Source organism: Tursiops truncatus, chromosome 6 (genome assembly GCF_011762595.2).
Source record: "Tursiops truncatus isolate mTurTru1 chromosome 6, mTurTru1.mat.Y, whole genome shotgun sequence".
Taxonomy (NCBI): Eukaryota; Metazoa; Chordata; class Mammalia; order Artiodactyla; family Delphinidae; genus Tursiops; species Tursiops truncatus.
Window position 1 is genome coordinate 12568329 of NC_047039.1, and position 20313 is coordinate 12588641.

Genomic DNA, 20313 nt, shown 5'->3' on the forward strand with positions numbered 1-20313 from the left:
AAATTAGTACCAACACGGTTATAGGTGAATTATTTACATACAGGCATACTTCATTTTATTGCACTTCCCTTTACCATTCTTCGCAGGTACTGCGTTTTTTTACAAATTGGAGGTTTGTGGCAGCCCTGCAAGGACGAAGTCTATCAGCACTATTTTTCCAACAGCATTTGCTCACTTCCTTTCTGTGTCACATTTTGGTTATTCTCTCAATATGCCAAACTTTTTCATTATTATTATTATTTTATTTTTAACAGTGATCTGTGATCAGTGATCTTTGATATTACTATTGCAAAAAGATTATGACAGCAGTTTTTTTAAATAAAGTGTTTTTTCAATTAAGGTATGTACATGTTTTTTTAGACATAAATGCTATCACACACTTAACAGACTACAGTGTAGTGCAAACAACTTTTATATGCGTTGGGAAACCAAAAAATTTCATGTGACTCTATTTACTGCAGTCATCTGGAGCCAAACCCTCAATATCTGAGATGTGCCTGTTATGAAATAAGCTGAACGTATTTCAAACATCCGATAATGAGGAAATATAAAAGTAACCTCTAGTACACAGGTTGGAAAATTATGGCCCACCAGCTGTTTATGTAAATAATGTTTTATTGGAACCCAGCCATGACCATTTGTTTATATATTGTCTTTGGCTGCTTTCACTTGACAACAGCAGGGTTGAACAGTAGAGACAGACTGAAAATATTTACTATCTGGCCCTTTACAAAAAATGCTCCTCAACCCCTGCTCTAGAATATTAATATAATTGGATATTAACATTAAATGAACAAATATGACTTATGTGGGTACAGAGACACAACAAACTAATGTCAAAGCACACACTGTCTACAGACAGGTACAACTATAATGTGCCAAGCACTATACTAAGTGAGCATTTACATATATCCTCATTTTATCCTTCTAATACCACTATGATATAGACATCATCTTCAATTAATAGGAGTGTACGAAAGCATGGAGAGATTAAGTAACTTGCCTATCACACCTCTGTCAAGTGTCAGAGCCAAGATTCAAATTTAGCAGGTGTGAACAATCATATGGATAAGGTGGCAGCACAGAATCCTATAAATCACTGGATGATGAATAAAGAAATAATATATGTGTTCAGTTTACTGCTTCTTTTTCATTGCCAAAATGTCCGTGTTCAATAAAACATTTAGAGTCAAACTACATCACCTTTATACTATTTACTAATGACCACATTACAGTTACTTGTACCCCTACCATAAAACTGAGCATTTTTTTCAGCACCTGCTATATTCAAGGGGCTGGGTGATCCAGTCGAAATTCTACCGTCTAAAGGGGCTTAAAACAGAATGTAATCACAACAGATAAACAGTTAACCAAGAAAAGATTTAGTAAATGTTTAAGAGAACCAAAGAAGGAATATTGTAAGGCAAAATAAACAATTATAAAATGAATTCTAAGCATAAAGACTGAGTAAATATATAAAGATGCTCCCTTCATTTTAAAAATAAATGGGGAGGAATCAACTAGAATAAGCTGCTTACATATTTTTACCCATCTGGATTATAGATTCCCAAAAGTTTCACTTGAAACAGTTAACATAGCATCCACTGAATGCTGACAAACCTGATGCTGTATTTTTCTCAATATGATTAGTCTTTATTTAAAAAAAATTTTTTTACTGACCTAAGAGAATTTTTATTGTTAAATACAGATACACTTTTTAATGAAACAAGAATGTGCAGTATTTTTTCAATAAAATTACGTCAGATCACAAACATTTTTACTTAATCCTAAATTTAACTTAACCTGGTCCAACCTGTTATTTATTCTTATTCCGCCCAGAAAAAAATGCATATACTTTAACCCGTGTCGCAAATTCACTTGCTCACAAAAACATTACTGAGCACTTACTGTGCTATCACTGAGACATCAGTATTAAGAGCCCCCCCATAAGAGCAGCTCACACTTACACAGTGCTGGGTACTGTGCTAATCATACCCCTCAATATGATTAGTCTTTAAAGCTAAGTAACATAGAAGAAAATTTTAAAGGTTAAAATTCATAAAATACTATAAACATTGCTGCAGCAAATAATTCTAAAAATTCAGGCCTAGCTACTTTATGCATCACAAGATAGCATAAATCTCATGACAAGAGGTTCACAAAAATTCTATGAATAACCACTGTTTCTTAAAATTCTACATTTTTGATATTATCTCAAAAGGGACCGCTCTGACGAAAAAAGCAAGCGTCTGCGAAGACTTGCTGCAAGAGCACCTGCCAGCGTGGCCTTCTAGGTATCAAATGAAACTTTCACACCTGGAAGAAAATGAGCTTATTAGCAAGTTGACTATACTGAATCTTGCCTTTTTGCAAATAATATTTAATTTCCCACAAAACTCTACTAGGTAATCAGTCTCCTTTCCTTTTTGTTACATTTCAGTAAAAACAAAGGTTAACAAAGAACACTACAGCTAACTGCATAAACGAAGATGTCCCAAAAAAGTACCAATAAAAATGTGAAGTTAACTTTGCACTTCCTCTTTCAAAAGGCTGAAGTGAAAGACAGAAGTCAAAATTAAAAATCTGTAATTGGTCTTCCGCTTCTGGCCATGCGGGAGTAAGACAATCTGGATTCAACCTCTAGCTATGAATGACTAGAAAACGGAACAAAATATATGAAACTGTTTTCAGACAATGGACAACATGGAGTTTAGGACTGTGAACCCTTAGAGAAGAGTAAGTGAGCCCTGTATTTGCCCTAACTTACCACCTGGACAGTGCAGTGAGTCAGGAAGAATCCAAACATAGGCCAGCAACCTCACCGAGTTGTGGAGTCAGAAACTGGGGGTTAGGGAAAGCCAAAGCAGCTAGATTTTTGTGGATAGAGTACAAAGAGAAAGTTCAAGGGATCTACAGAGATCACTAAAAATCTTTGGTTTAGTACTGATCTGAAGACATGTGGTGTGCCACTCCACAAGGCCTAGAAAAGAACCATCAGAAAGTTTACAAGTGTTCAAAATAAAGAGGTCTCCCACTCAGTCAGAGTAAAGAAACCTCATAATTAATAAGGCATGAGGTAGAGTCCTCAGAAGGGTATCACCTTAGTGGTGAGACTAAGTCAGCACCATATTGAATTTGTCCTGACACAGCTTAAAAGCAAACATTGAAAAACTGATCTCAAGTAACTTAAACACGTGCAAGGACGGAATCCGACAACAACATAAATTCACGTCTGGCATCTAAAATCACCAGGAATGTAAGGAAGCAGGAAAATATGACCCATAACCAGAAGAAAAACAAACCAATAGAAACAGAACCAGAAATGACAAAAATGATGGAAGAATCATTTTTAGAAGACAAGGGCCTTAAAATAGCTGTTGTAAAAAAAAAAAAAAAAAGCTGTTGTAAATATGCTCCATGTGCTCAAGACAAAGAAGGAACATGTGAAAATGAAAAGTACACAATTTGAAATGAAAGATACACCAGATAGGGATTAACAGATTAGATGCTGCAGTAGAAAAGGTCAAAAACTTGAAGGCCTAGTAACAGAATCAAAACAAAATGATGCAGAGTGGGGGGAGAAAGAGAACAAAGTCTTGATTTGTAGGACAATATCAAGTGTTCTAACATACGTATCACTGCAGTCCCAGGAAAAAAGGTGGGGAATATTTGGAAAAATGACCAGTGCTCAAGCATGATGACAGTATATGTAGAATAATCCAACCAAGGGATAAATGCAGACTTACAAAGGTATACAGTAGTGGCAACTCAATAAACTTCATTAGTTTTTTGTTAGTGATGTGACTGCAAAATCATGAAGAATTCCAACATTTCAAAGCATAATCTTCCCCTGATTTACAAAGTAAACTTTAGTATACACATTAAACACATACTAAAAGTACCAAATAGAGTTGGGTTTTAGGCTTAGAAAATAAAGTCTTTTTCAGCACCAAGAACATTTGGCAGAATATTCTAAATCATGCAGACCATGGAACAACTTCTTCCTGTTCAAGACTGTCCTGCAAACTGCAGAATAGCTAGCATACTCAGCCCATGCCTAGTAAGTGCCAATAATGCCTTTAATCATTGGTAAAATTAGGTAAAAAAAAGAATTCAATAGGACTAGAGTCTACTAATATGTATATATTTGATAAAAGGTATGGTGAAGATATAATGGTCATAAATCTTCATACTCAAAAGATTTTTACTTTATACTTCATATACTTCAGAGTTATTAGGAATAGAAGAGTTGACAATAATTAGAGAAGGTGGACAAATCCTTTTCCACACCTGACAGATTAAAAATAGGTAGGGAGGGCTTCCCTGGCGGCGCAGTGGTTGAGAGTCCGCCTGTCGATGCAGGGGACGTGGGTTCGTGCCCCGGTCCGGGAAGATCCCACATGCCACGGAGCGGCTGGGCCCGTGAACCGTGGCTGCTGAGCCTGCGTGTCCGGAGCCTGTGCTCCGCAACGGGAGAGGCTACAACAGTGAGAGGCCCGCATACCGCAAAAAAAAAATAAAAAAATAAGTAGGGAGGCAGGGAAGGGAGAAAGGACAGACACTTGAAAAATATAATTGACACACACACACACACACACCTTCATACCAATATAAAAATACGTATTTCTTCCAAAGAGCTTTGCAATTTAAAAAACTCAGGTGCAGCGACAGAGCCCCTTAAAAAATTTTACTTATAAAGACCACATTCTCAATCACAATAAAATTAGCTAAAGATTAATAACCACTGGTTCTAATCAACCACTTAGTAACCTTAAAACTCTAAGGGCAAAGATAAAAATCAGTACTGCAATAAAAATATTTTAAAAGATTTATAGGAACATAAGTATATAAATATTTAAGAGAGTATTGTTCTTTTTTAAAAAAAGAGATACAACGATCACTATAAAACAAACCAACTTATAAAAACTGAAAGAATAAAAAACCTGAAATCCCACCACAAGGGATAACCATAGGTAATGAATGAACAATCTTTTAAGCAAACTCATGCAAATTGCAAAATTTGTATGAGATGTATTGATATTTATATATGTTATGACTTCTGTAAGACCAATTTCAGTAATGGAATTAAAATTAACTTTACTCTTTTTTTTTGATCACACAAATAACTACTTTGTAAAAAACTATAGTCATCTACTCTTAACCCCTCTTTTGAGAGAATTTCAGTATAGTATATCCTTCCATAGTTTGTCCACATGTACTTCCCATGCTCAGTACAAAAAAATATCTATTGTGCTGAGAAAGAATGTTATCTACATTATATCGCTGAGTTAAAAAAAAGTTACAAATCATATTTGATCCTACTGAACAGAAACAAAACGATCAGAGCATTACGGAATTGGTGACCAGAGCGTAGACAGGGAGACCTGTAACAGATACACGAATGACAGACGAATCTCTACAAAGTAAAAAAAAGTAATGAGGTAGCACTACACACCACTCAAATGACTAAACTTTTATCTAAAAATTGACAATGGCTGGTGCTGGTATTGAGCAACTGGAGCCCTCACATACAGTTGGTAGGAATGCAACCCACTTTGGGGGAAAAATTTGGCAGTTTCTCATAAAGCTAAAAACAAACACCATGCAACCCAACAACCACATTACTAGATGTTTACCCAAGTCAAATGAAAACTTATATTCACACAAAAATCTGAATGCAAATGTTTATAGCAGCTTTATTTGTAATCACCAAAAACTGGACACAAACCAAATGATCCTCAACTGGTGAATGAATAAACAAAATGAGGTATATATCCATGCAATGAAGCACCACTCAGCAAAAAAGAAAAAGGAACAAACTACCAATAGAAGCAGTAACATGGATAAAATTCAAAACGCATTATGCTAAGCGATAGAAGCCAGATTCAAAAGGCTACACACTACATGATTCCATTTATCTGACATTCTGGAAAAGGTATAACTACAGGGATAGGCGTGTGGTAGAGGTTGACTACAAGGGGACATGAAACTTTTTGGAGTGACGGACCTGCTTTTTATGTTGACTATGGTAGTGACTGTACGGTTTTTATCAAAGCTTGAAGAACTATACATAAAAGGAGAAATTTCACTGTATGTAAATTATACCATAAGAAAACAAGAACAAAATCCAACTACTGGAATCTCATCTCAGACATGCCAAAATCTGTCTCTTACGTTTTACTTACTGGTTACAAGATGCTTTCCTGCTCTAAAACCTTCAAGGTCCTCTAAGGATTACAGAAGATTTTTGAAGTACTGCCTGGCATTCAATCTCCTCCATAGTATGAAGACCTCCCTTAGGTATACCATCCTACTTCCTAGTACCATAGCACTCACCAAATTCTCTAGTGAAACTGAGGTTTTTACACCTCCCACATACATACTTTTGCCCACCCTCAACTACTCCTTCTTTAGCTTGGATATATTGTCTCCCTTGCCTGAAATACCTTCTTTCCTCTCCCCCTTCCTTCAGCCCTTCTGTATGTGCTCCATCAGGGGAAAAAAACAAACAGAATTAATTCATATAAGATTTCTGGAGAGGTAGAACTACACCAGAAGATTAAAATCTATAGATGTAATAAAATAAAAATGTGATTTTTACACAATAACTAAATAGAAGACAAGTGGACTAGGAAAAATACTTGTATTTCTAGAAACAGTTCATATAACATAGGAGAACAATTCACAGAAGGGGAAATACTAGTAAAACATAAGGAAAGAGCCAGTCAAATCAAATTAAATAAAATTTTTAACAAGACACCATTTTCTATCTCCTAAACTAGAGGGAAAATACTAATTGTTCATAAGGCTGGTATTTGCCTACACTGTATATAGAAGTATATATTATTACTGTAGAAAACTACTTCATAATTTATATCAGAAGCCACAAAGCATTCATTCCCTTGGAACTTCACGTCACTTCATGTCATAAGTCATCATACTGAAATAATCCAAAAAAAATTTTAATGCATAAAGATACTAATGTCTTTAAAATATCTAAAATGTTAGAGAATATAAGAGAAACATCAATGTGCTTATCCTGCCAATATCCTTTCACATTCTGCTCTCATTTTCCCTGAAATCCTCCTCTCTTTTCACCCTTTCCCTACAAGCCCTGGCTCTTCATTAACCATTAGGGAAGAGCAACAAGACAACTGGGCAAACAGCCTCAGCTCTGCTATTAAGTAATAATTTGACAGTGAGTAAGTCGATTAATCTTCATGAACTTCAAATTCCTCATCTGCAAAGAAACACTGACAGATGATCTCTTCAGAGGATTTGTCTTGCACAGAGCATGTACACAACATATACTCAGACACTTAAACTCAACACATCTAAGGGAGGAAGAAAACAGAATAATGGCTGGAGAAAATTAACATGCTTTTGTTAGGATGCATAAACTTCTAATATGCAAAAATTGAAGACTTAAAAGAACAACACATCTGCAACAGTTGCATAACTCTACCCGTGACCACGGATCTCTGCGAGAGATCTCACTCTGACAAAAATGGATGCCAGATTTATTTCTTAACATGGAACTCATCAACAATAGTGATTTAATGAAAGTTACTTCCAGTTAGTTTTAAGCTAATCAGTGATGAAGTAGGAATGGAACCCAGACAATGAGGCTGCTCTGCTCAACTTCAGCCACTGCTGCAGCAAAGCACCAGAGATCCTCATGTCATCTGTCGTTAACTCGCACACCTTCATGAGATGGTATCTTCCTTGCTTTTATACACAAGTCAGAAACTACTTAATACATGTACACATAACAGAAAAGTTCCCCATTTTTCAAGCGTCATGGAACAAAATCTACATAACACAAGAGTTAACTGAGCTGGATCTTTTCGTCTTCTATAAGTTTATTTTATCATAATTTTGGACTTACAGAAGAGTTACAAGGACAGTACAGAGAGTTCCCATCTACACTCACCTAGATTCTCCTATTGTTTACATCTTACATTACTATGGTACATTTGTCACAACTAAGGGATTAACACTTGAATATGATTACTAACTAAACTCCACAGTTTTGTTCAGATTTCACTAGTTTTTCCCTACTGTTCTTTTTCAGTTCCAGGATACCACATTAGCTTCCTATGGTCTGTGACAATTTCTCAGGCTTTTCTCGTTTCTGATGACCTTGACAGCTTTGAAGAGTACTGGTCAGGTACTTTGCAGCATGTCTCTCCATTTGGGACTGTGTTTTCCTCACAGCCAGTCTGCAATTATGGGTTACTGGCAGGAAGATCACAGAGAGGAGGTGCCATTCTTTTCACATCACATCAAGGGTACATCCTACCAGTATGACTTATTGATGACAAGTGGATGACCTGGCCAAGGTACTGTCTGCCAAGTTCCTCCAGTCACTCCACCCCCCTAGAATGTACTCCGGAAGAAATCACTAAAGGGACAGAGAGAGAGAGGGAGAGGGAGTGCGTGTATGTTAAGCTCCATCTCTTTGAGGGGGAATAGCTAGTTAACTTATTTGGAATTCTTCTGTATAGGAAATTTGTCTCTTCTCCCTCATTTGTTTATCCAGTCAATCATTTATCAGTAGGAACTCACAGGCATTAATGTCATACTTTGGGTTATAATCTAATAATATGTAATTATTGTATTGCTCAAACTGTTCCTGATTTGGCCACTGAGAACTCTTTCAGACTGGCTCCTGGGTCCTTCTGACATATTCCCATCCTTCTGGTTTTTTTGAGCACTTCTGGAATATTTTTTTTAATGTGTAACTTTCAGGTATTAATATTACCACAAATTAAAGATGACTTCTAACTCATTCTATAGTTACATACTAAGTTTTAAGAACTGAATTCTCTCAGTTCTGAAGAGAAGTATAAATATACTGAGAACAAAAGGAATAACTAGAGCACCGTAACTAACTCTCATCCTTGGATTATCTGACCATGACTGAAATTTCTATCCTGGAATAGATTCTCATTTGGTCAGCTGAGGTTCTAACAGTTAAGAAACTGTGTGTGTTAGCCTTCTTAGAAGTCTTAGCACATGCCTACAACTTGGATTTCATAATTCTAATCTTCCTGTACTCACTGCTTTTTTTTCTTTTCAGATGTTGGGGAAGTGGGGTGAGAACACAGCAGGCAAACTACTCTCCGTTATAGTCAAGGGACTGCTGTCAAACCATCCTGGCACATAACAGCACAGAAATTAATTCTCATTTTGATCCAGTTTGTTTCAACACTTAAGAGTTCTCATTAAGAAGCCTGTTATCTTGTAAAGCAAATAACGTCTAATAAAGACATTAAAAAATAAAATAAATGTAAAAAAAAAAAAGCAGCATGTTACCCTTGTTCGGACACATGACCATTTTCACAGTCTTTTCTCCTCTCTTAATTTAGTATACCCTATGCGGAGAACACTGAACTTCAGGATTGCCCCACACAGCTAAGCAGAATATGATTCACCCAAATTTCTTCTCAAAGGTAACTAATTACTCCCTAGCATAGAAAATACTTTGCTGGATAATGTAGCTATAAAATGCTAGTTTTTTGATAAAGGGTAGGCAAGCTGAAGATATAGTTATTTCCCTGCAGACCGCTATGATGTTCCTTTGTCACTGTTGACCTCTAGAGGGAGCTCAAAGTTCTTGTTACTTCTTCCCAAAGGTCAGGACACTCCTCCCACAAGTTTGCTGTGGTCAAAACTTAAGAACATTTTATTTCGGCACCCCAAAAAGGAAGTTAAGTGTGTGCCATCCCTTTAGCAATTTCTTGCCCAGCAGAAGTGAGTAAGACGTGACCTGCTCACCTGCTCCTACGGTGAGCAGGCCCCAACCACTTCTGCCTCTCTCCCTTCCCGACTCCTCTTTCCTACTTTGCATTGGCTAGGGCAGATCACTGTAGCCTGAAAGGCTGCAGGGAGGGCGGCACTCCTGCTGATAGTAGCAGCCAGTGCACCTCCACCTTCCTCCCGCCAGGGCACATTGGCATGGAGGTGAGGGGAGGCTGCTCGCGTCTGCTCCAAGGACTGAGGGATCATTACCTTAGCACACCTCTACCACATTCTTGGGGCAGGGAACTTGTGCAGGAAATGACCAGAAGTCAGACTGGTCATTTCCCCACTGTCAAATTGCCATTTCTTCTGTCTGTATGACCCTAAAGAAGTAACTCAGCCCCCTGAAGACTTAATTTCCTCATCTTTAAATACCTACCTCAGAGTTGCTTTTAGGGCTAAACAAGCCATAAATGCAAAGAAATGATCCCTGAATGAGGCACACAGTAGGCACACTGGTTAAAAGAAGATATGGGCTGGGGTTTGGGCTCTGTTGCACAAAGCAGAAACAAGCAGTTTCCCTTGTTTCTAGACTATTCCAGTGAATCAACCTAGCCTAGGTAAAAAAAAGTTCCCCAAATGGTCCAGCTGAGCTCCCAGGAGCCTGAGGCTAAAGCCCAAACTAGGAACAAAGTATTGCAGCTGCCGGGCTTGCTGCTTCTTTGTAGATACACTCAAGAGGCCTCAGGTTGAAATGAAGCACAACTGGTTGAGGATAGGATCCTGTACTTCTGTCTCTTGGTCAAAATATCACCTCGATTTTACCATGATTTCCAAGAACAAAGTAAGTGCTCACAGCCTTCATCATAACCTTTTCTCAACCTCTGACTCAGTGACCGGGAACACATTATGAGATAAGCTCAACAAAGACCGCTGGCTATTGATGCTCATACAGAACCTACATTGTAATGTTGCCATGAGAGTCAGGGTCCATAAGGTGATTTCCAGAGATGTGTTCTGGAACCAGCCTCCCTTCTTTTTTACTTGTTCCTGGATAATCTGATATCATGTTTGGATAAAATGGAATGGAACAATACCCTCCTGCAACAAAGAACAGAAAGATAAACAGTTGCTAATACATTTAGTCTACAGGGGTGATTTAACAAACAAGCCTTGGTGTATTAATGTTATATGTGATGTTAGAAAGTAGAGTTCTGGGGCTTCCCTGGTGGCGCAATGGTTGAGAGTCCGCCTGCCGATGCAGGGGACACGGGTTCGTGCCCCGGTCCGGGAAGATCCCACATGCCGCGGAGTGGCTGGGCCCGTGAGCCATGGCCGCTGAGCCTGCGCGTCCAGAGCCTGTGCTCCGCAACGGGAGAGGCCACAGCAGTGAGAGGCCCGCGTACCGCAAAAAAAAAAGAAAAAAAAAAGAAAGTAGAGTTCTAAATTGACCATTCTAAGCCTAGTTAGCATCTTCATTAGATGTTCACCAACTTTTAACGGACCCATAATTAAGTCCACTAAACAAATCATCTCATTAGGTTGCCTTATCGAAATAAAATGCAAATAGTTTCTCGTGGAGATTATACAAACAAGCAGTACTGCACAAAGCTCCTGCATCTATGCATGCCTTATTAAAATATTTTTATAACCAGATGGGTATCTGGTTATTACTATCTACCTAAAATCTTTCAAACTAGGATTATTATGGCCACGCTATAAGAACCTGAAAGCACTTCACTGACCAACCAGTGCAAATTTGTTTTCTGATAGAATTCCTTCAGCTCACCTACAAACTGGGTACAAAGAGGCAGAATACTTAGAAAAAGAGGTTAGAGGACTTTAAGATACGATACAAATAATGTTATCGAATTTATTCTGATGACAAAAGGAAGCCCACTGGGGAGTTTTAAATATGAGTAATCCAATTAGACATGTACCTTAGATTACTCAGGCTGAAGTGGACTGGGAATTGGGAGAAGGTTAAGTAAAGAGAAGTCTGGAGACAAACCTAGAGTTACTCCAGAAATCCTGCTAAGCAATGAAAGTGACCTGAGTGAATCAGTATTAGTGTAGTAACAATATTATAAGTAGCCAACATTTAAAATTCACTTACAGTATGTTAGGGATTTAATCTTCATAACAAATCTATGAAGCTGGTGGTATTAATATATCCATGTAACAGATGAAGAAACTAAAGCATGGAAGCAAAAGAGGGAACAGAAGTGTACAGACTTTAAAATTCATGTATGAAGTATATAAAGCAAGGCTTGATAATTAATAAGCTGTGGAGAGCTGAAGATGAAAGCAAGAATAATGTCCAGGTTCTCATGCTGGCTGAATGTACTTATTACCATCAATGGACAGATATTTTACCTTACTTTAGGTATTCTTTAATAGCATCTAAATGGCAGGTCCAACTTCAGGTAAAAGAAAAAAGCTAAGCACCATTGGCTAAGTTCAAAAGAGCATGTCATGAATGATTTCACCAAAACTCTTAACCAAAAGGAATACATCATACATTACTATAAAAAAAGTAATTTCGCTCAGAACATTCTTTTTCCTCATCTTTTCCTTTTTTATCCTTTTCTTCTCCGTTCTGGTAGGTTAGTTTGCTCTAGGTGATAGTTCTCTGACCTTGTTTCAATTGTATTTACACTGCAACTCATTGTTTCTGCTATACTTTTTAAACAATTATAATCGTATTTTTCAAATAATTTGAAATTAATTTCACGATTCCAGTTTCAAAGATGCAATTTCTTTCATGAATCTTACTCAAAAAGAATTAAAGTTTTTCTCCACTTACTTGAACTAAAAGTTCATTCCTCTGACAACTGATCTTATTTTTTATAAATCCTGCATATTTTTGTTGTTTTGCTCATTCCTTCAACAAATTCTTAAGAGAGTCATTCCTTTAACAAATATTTTACTGAGCATCTAATACATGTTAAGACACTCCAGGTTATGCCAGCATTTCTAGGTGCTAGGGATATGGGAGTTCATAAGACAAACCAAAAAATCCCTGCCCTCATGGATCATACATTCTAGTGATGAGGGCATATGATAAACAAATGAATGATAAATATAAAATGTACCGGGTAGTGCTAATAAGTACTATACAAATACAGTAGGGTAGTCAAAGAAAGCCTCCCTGAGGAGACGACTTAGGCAGAAACCAAAATGAACAGGGAATTAGTCATCCAAGCAGAGGACCTAAGTAGAAATGAGTTTGCCAAACTTGATAAGATGAATGCAGGATAACGTGCTAGAAAAGATGGGGCATTTAACAGAGGCCAAACCATATTCAGCCTTGTAAGCCATGGTAGGACTGTGGATTTGTCATAAGTGATAAGAAGCCATTGGAGAGTTTTTAATTTATGTTTTCAAGTGCTCATCTGGTTCATAAGTTATTGCAGTAGCCTGAGTAAGAGATGATGATGGTCTGAACTCAGGTGGCAGCCAGAGAAATGGATGAATTCAGAATACAATCTGAAGACAGCACTGCAGAACTTGCTGAGGTTTCAAAAGAGGTGTCACAGGAGGTGTCAAAGGATGATTCCAAGGTTTTAGAACCACGTCCAATGGAGGAAAGTCAGTGCCATTTACTGAGGAGAGACACACCAAGAAAGAGCAGGTTTGGGGTAAGAAAAGAGCCAAAAATTCCATTTTCACATCTTTGGTGTTGATTTCGACCAGACACACATGTAGAAATGTCATCCAGGCAGCTAGACAGATTTGACAGCTTACGGGAGGAAGAGAAGATATAAATTAGAGTGTCATCAATTAGTAGAGGCATTTAAGGACTAAATGTGATTTCCTAGTGAGCAAGCACAGATAAGAAAACAAGGTCTGGTCTGAGGACTGAGCCTTCAGGCTCTCCCACCATTAGCTGAATAGGAAAGGAGATTGCACCGGTACTACTGGTGAGGTAAGAAGAGCTTTTCTGGAAGCCAGGCAAAGACAGTCTTTCTAAAAAGAGGCAGTGATGGGGAATTCCCTGGTGGTCCAGTGGTTAGGACTCCGCGCTGCCACTGCAGGGGGCAGGGGTTCGATCCCTGGTCGGGGAACTAAGATCCCACATGCCACGCAGCGCATCCAGAAAAAAATAAAATAAATAAATGAATAAATAAAAGGTGGCAGTGATGAACTGTGTCCGAAAGTGTAGAGAAATCAAGGGAATGCTGAGAATTAAACTTGGATCTGGTGACATGCAGATTTTGGGGGTGATTTTGACAAAAGTGGTTTCAGGGGGTTGGTGTCCTTAAAATAAAAGTTATTTTCTGTGGCTTTATTTTACAGTTATCAGGAGAAGCAGCTCTGGCACTGAGCTGTCTAGGTTGAAATCACTGCTCTGGCAGTTGGAAATTTGGCTTGTGAAGGGCATCCTCTTTACGTCTGACACTGATGAAGATTTTCCCTTACTTTTATATGTCTTGGATTATTCTGGGAAGCAGAGGGTTAAGCAAACACTGAAGCTGATTCATCATGCTCCAGAGTTGTTGACTTCTCAGGGGGCTGGGTATACTGAGTGTAGTGTTTTTTCAAGGAAAGCACTTGACTGATACGCTGGGTCATTCCAAGCCTGAAAAATGCTATTCTATTGCCCTATGTGAAGGATAGTTTCACCAATTTAAGATTCTCAGTTTACACAGTTTTTTCCTCAAAGTTTTCTACATGGCACTCCACTCACTGTCTTTTAGCACAGCATGGTTCAACAAAACCTTCTGTGATCACAGAAATGTTCTATTCTGCACTGTTCAATACGGTAGCCACTAGCCACATGTAGCTATTTACTGAGCACTTGAACGGCCAGCAGTGAGAGGACGAATTTATTTTAATTAAGTTTAACAGCTACACATGGCTAGTGGCTACCACTAACTGGACAGCTCTAGCATACAGAAGACAAACACAATGTCTACTTGATATACCTTCCTTTGCCAGTAACCTGTTTCTTGTCTCAATACTTGTACTACTTATTTCCACATCTTAAAATTTAGAAATCCACTAGGCTATTTCTAGGTGTGGATTCCATTTATTTTGCTTGGTATGCACTTAAGTTATCTGTAAAAGAAGAGTATTAACAGACCCTTCCACATGGAAGTTGTATAGAGGTTTTTAAATGAGTTTCAACTTGCCAAACACGTGGCACATAGTAAGTGCTCAATAAATGTTAAATATATTCCCTGAGCCCTTTTGATCTGTTCTCTCTGACCTCTCACTCTGAACTTTTACTCTACATGGAATCTATTATTTGTATTTCTTGTATTTTTGTCTATAATATTCATCTTATATTTTCCTCTGAATTGCAGGAGTATTTCTACAGCCCTGCTGCTTCCTGCCTCCAAAGAGTCAATAGTTAAGAATCACATATTTCGGGCTTCCCTGGTGGCGCAGTGGTTGAGAGTCCGCCTGCCGATGCAGGGGACACGGGTTCGTGCCCTGGTCCGGGAAGATCCCACATGCCGCGGAGCGGCTGGGCCCGTGAGCCATGGCCACTGGGCCTGCGCGTCTGGAGCCTGTGCTCCGTGATGGGAGAGACCGCAGCAGTGAGAGGCCCGCGTACCGCAAAAAAAAAAAAAAAAAAAAGAATCACATATTTCACTTAAGAATTCCTTTTTCTGCTCTCTGATACTTTTTCTTCAAATGCTCAAGAGTCTCCTTGAGAATATTAATTAGTTCTTTAAATTTCAATGTCTTCTCTTGTTTCTTGCAGTAAGTCTGTCACCTTCTCTTAGACTGCATCTGTGTCTATCTTTTTGTGTATTCAACTTTAAAGAGAAAGGTCTATGTTTATGCAATATTGGGAACTGTGTTGGGTTCAATCAAAAAACATTTAGAACCAAGTTCAAATCTTTGGGGATAGGGAGATGTTTACATTGTTACTTCCTGTATTAGTTCTCAACTGCTGCCTAACAAATTACCCCAAATTTAGCAGCTTAAAACAGTGAACAAGTATTATCTCACAGTTCCCGTGGATCAGGAATCTGAGTGTGGCTTAGCTGGGTGCATCTCACTCAGGATCTCTCAAAAGGCAGCAATGTGTCAGACAGGGCACCTGCCATCTCCAAACTTGATGAGGGCTGGTGGGGGAGGGTTTGCTTGCAAACCAAGCTCACACACGTGGGGGAGGGTTTGCTTGCAAACCAAGCTCACGCACACGGCTGCTGGCAGGCATCGGGTCTTCAAGGGCTGCTGGCCCACATGAGCTCCACAGGGAAGCTCACAAAGTGGGAGATGGCTTCCCTCAGAGCAAATGACAGGGCCGCCCAAAAGGCTTTGGTGGAAGCCAAAGCTTTGTTGTAACCTAACCTTGAAAGTGACATCCCATCACTTTTGCCACACTTGTGGAAGCAAGTCACTAGGTCCGGCCATACTCAAGGGGAGGGACATGAGTACACAAGGACATGAGTGGGGGGCAGGGGTCACTCGGGACCATCTTAGAGGCTGTCTGCCACACATTACCCTTAGTCAGCTTATCAATTCAGCAATATGTGGTCAGGAAGCAGGACTACAAGGCCAGAGAAGGAAGCTTTAGAGCAGGGAGTTTTAACATTGTGCTTCATGGTTAGTCTCTCTCCTACAACCTTGGGTATCCAGTCCTTCTCAACTGGTCACATTCCCCTTGGTAAGAACCACGCTGAGTCATTCAGCGTTTAACCCTGCTTCAAAGCACCAGATACCTTACCAATGAACTGCCCCATGAACCACCTTCAATTCTAGCTCTGGCTGCTCAAGGTAGGTTCCTTTAGTCACACCCCAGGAGGGATTCTCAACCACATAAATGAATCCAAGTCAGCTAATAAGGACTTCCCTATGTTTCTCATCTGTACCGTCTCCTGCCAAAATTCTTTTTAGTTTTGTTACGGCACTCTTCCAGGGTTTCCAAGGAAACTGAACTCTCCCCATTATGCTTCTTGGTCATTTCAGTGTGTTTGTCTGTTTGTTTTAACACATGGGCTTAGATCATCATCCTCCACTGGAAGTCAACACAGCGATTTGTTTAAGTAAAGCACTTTACACACTCCTTCAAAGACTCTGTTTTGATAAATATGACAGGAAATACTTGTTGGTTTTCTTAGTCATATAATTCAATCCTGTTGTTGGATAAAACAAAGACGTTTCAATCTACACCAGTTCCCAAGATATATTCTACTATGGTAATTTAAATAACTAAATTTTGATGATTTCTAAAAAATGCAGTGTCACCAAACTTAGTTCAGTTTAAGATGTGACTAATTAGAAAACTTAACACAGAAACGTTTTAACATTATCTTTAGAGGAATCACACACACAGCTGCTCAGCAGGATGAACTAATCAGAGCGTTGTAAAGAAGCCTCTACCACTATGTGTCCAGCAGGGGGCACCTAGCACTATGAGATGGACATAACACTTAAAAGACAAATCTGAAGTAAAAAACACCAACAGCATCCTCACTCACAAACGAAAATATCCATTTTTGGTTTAACAATAAAAAAATATTTTCCTATACTGTATTATTCCTATACCCCACCCTCATTCCCAGGAAGATAATTTATTCACCCTATTTCCTTAGCATACTAATAAAGTGGGTAGGAAGAGAATCAACAAAAACTCAATCAGATGTCAACAAATTTTCTGATGCGATACTCTGGTACTGGATAATCGGAATTCAGGTTCTTTGTCTTCTGCTGATGAATATGTGGAAAACAGAATTAAGAAATACCTTAAGTAGACACAAGGCCACCACATACTGCTGCACAGGATCTAACCTACACAAGCAACCATCCTGTACAGACACAAAAGGCACAGTGCCTGAGGCTTAACCCTGTATCTGATCTCAACAGATTTCTAGGTGATATATTCTGAGTCAAACGGCATTTTCAAACATTTTAGCACTTCATTTAAGGAATAAAATTACTTGTTAGCAAAGTTGTAGGATACAAAACCAATGCACAAAAATCGGTGGCATTTCTATATATTAAAAACGAGCAATACAAAAAGGAAATTCCTTTTACAATAGTATCAAAAAGAATAAAATATTTAAGAATAAACTTAATAAATGAGGTGAAAGACTTACACAAGGAAAACTACAAAACGTTACTGAAAGAAATTAAAAACATAACTGGAAAGACATCCCATGTTCATGGATTGGGAGAGTTAATAGTTAATATTGTTCAATATTACCCAAAGCGTTCTACAGACTCGATGTAATCCCTATCAATATCCTGATGATGTTTTTTGCAGAAATAAAAAAATTCATCCTAAAATTCATGTGAAATGTCAAGGGACCTGAAAAGCCAGACCAATCTTGAAAAAGAACAAAGTTGGAAGTCTTACACTTCCTGATTTCAAAAGTTACTATGAAGCTAAGAAATCAACAGTATGGGACTGGCATAAATGCAGACATATAGTCCAATGGAATAGAGAGCCCAGAAATAAACACTATTCTACTCCACATCTGATCACACGTGACCCTTCCACACATGGTGAAATGCTTTCTGACAAGGTCTTTTCAACACATGGTGTTGGAAAAATTGGGTATCCTCGTGTAAAAGAATGAAGTTGGACTCATACCTTATACCATTTACAAAAACTGACTTAAAATGGATCAAAGACCTCAACGTAAGACCTAAAACTAGGACTTCCCTGGTGGCGCAGTGGTTAAGAATCTGCCTGCCAATGCAGGGAACACGGATTCGAGCCCTGGTCCGGGAAGATCCCACGTGCCACGGAGCAACGAAGCCCATGCACCACAACTACTGAGCCTGCGCTCTAGAGCCCGTGGGCCACAACTACTGAGCCCACATGCCACAACTACTGAAGCCTGCGGGCCTAGAGCCCGTGCTCTGCAACAAGAGAAACCACCGCAGTGAGAAGCCCAGGCACCGCCACAAAGAGTAGCCCCCACTCGCCGCAACTAGAAAAAGCCCGCGCGCAGCAAGGAAGACCCAACACAACCAAAAATAAATTAAATAAATAAATTTTTCAAAACACCTAAAACTATACAACTCTTAGAAGAAACACAGGGGAAAAAGCATCATGGCACTGGATTTGGCAATGATTTCTTGAATATGACACTGAAAAACAGGCAAAAAAAGAAAAAATAAATTGAAGTTCACCAAAATTAAAACCTTTGGTGCAAAGGACACAAGTAACAGAGTGAAAAGGCAACACATGGAATGAGAGAAAAACGTGCAAATCATAATCATATAAGGGATTAATATCCAGCATATATTAAGAATTCCTACAGATAAACAACAAAAAAAATCCCCAATTTTAAGACAGGCAAAGGACCTGAAAAGACATTTCTCTAAAGATATACAAGTGGTCAATAAACACATGAAGATTTGCTCGGTATAAGTAATCATCATGGACATGTAAATCAAAACCACAGTGTAAATAAAATCCACTTGACATCCATGAGGATGGCTATTATTATCAAAAACAAAAACAGAAAATCACTAGTGTAAGTAAGGATATGGAGAAATTGAAACCCTGTACAACATTGCTGGTGGGAATTAAAATGGTGCAGCCACTATGGAAAACAGTACGGTAATTCCTCAAAAGTTAAAAACAGAATTATCTTATGATCCAGCAATTGCAATTCTGGGTATATACTCGACCGAATTCAAAGCACAGACTTGAACAGATATTTGAACACCAGTGCGCAAAGCAGTGCTATTTACAAGAGCCAAAAGGTAGAAACAACCCAAACGTGCATGACAGATGAACTGGATAAACAAAATGGTATATACATACAATGACTATTCACCCTTTAAAAAGGAAAGAAATTCTGACACATGCGACATACAACATGGATGAGCTCTGAGGACTGTTATAGATGGAACGTTTCTGTCCCCCCAGCCCCCAAAATTCGTATGTTGAAATCCTAACCCTCAGTGTGATGATCACTAGGAGATGAGATCTCTGGGAGGTGATTAGGTCATGAGGGTAGGGCCTTCATGGATGGGATTAGTGTGCCCTTATAAAAGAGGCCCCAAAGAGCTCTCTCTCCCCTTGTGCCATGTGAGGACACAGTGAGAAGACAGCAATCTGTGAACCAGACACAGAATCTGCTGGTGCCTTCATCTTGGACTTCTAAGAACTGTGAGAAATAAATTGTTATTTAAGCCACCCAGTCTCTGGTAGTTTGTTACGGCAGCCTGAATAGACAAAGAAGAGGGGCATGTTAAGTGAAATAAGCCAGTCACAAAAGAACAAACACTGTATAATTCCACTCTTATTAGGTACCTAGAGTAGTCAGATTCATAGAGACAGAAAGTAGAATGGGAGTTACCAGGGGCTGGGAAAGGAGAGAACTGGGGAGTTACCATTTAATAGGTATGGAGTTTCAGTCTGGTAAGATGAAAAAAGTTCTGGAGATGGATGGTGGCGAAGGTTGCACCATAATGTGTCATGTACTTAATGCCACTGAACTCTATACAGAAAAGTGGTTAAAACAGTAAACTTATGTATATTTTATCACAATAAATTAGTTATCTCCCATAAGAAATTCCAAGGTAGGGCAATTAAATCCAATGTTAGTTAATTCACCAGCTTATTTAATTAAAGATCCAGGTTCTTTTCAT

General features: G+C 38.7%; 1 protein-coding gene and 1 long non-coding RNA gene across 5 annotated transcripts in view; one reads left to right on the top strand and one right to left on the bottom strand.

Annotated features, from left to right (window-relative positions):
* The window catches only part of LOC141278939 (uncharacterized), a 69135-nt gene extending 59851 nt beyond the window's left edge, over window positions 1-9284 (top strand). Inside the window, exon 3 of the long non-coding RNA XR_012332387.1 lies at window positions 9083-9284. This is a non-coding gene — a long non-coding RNA (uncharacterized lncRNA). The remainder of the gene's footprint in view (window positions 1-9082) is intronic.
* The window catches only part of PPP2R2A (protein phosphatase 2 regulatory subunit Balpha), an 83317-nt gene that overhangs the window by 34281 nt on the left and 28723 nt on the right, over window positions 1-20313 (bottom strand). For 2 of the 4 annotated variants that reach the window (XM_033857629.2, XM_019941315.3), the window contains one exon: window positions 10707-10845. The exons of the other annotated variants lie outside the window; for them this stretch is intronic. In XM_033857629.2, coding sequence (XP_033713520.1) covers window positions 10707-10722 — 16 coding nt within the window. In that variant the 5' untranslated portion in view covers window positions 10723-10845. The remainder of the gene's footprint in view (window positions 1-10706; window positions 10846-20313) is intronic. 4 annotated transcript variants of the gene reach the window in all.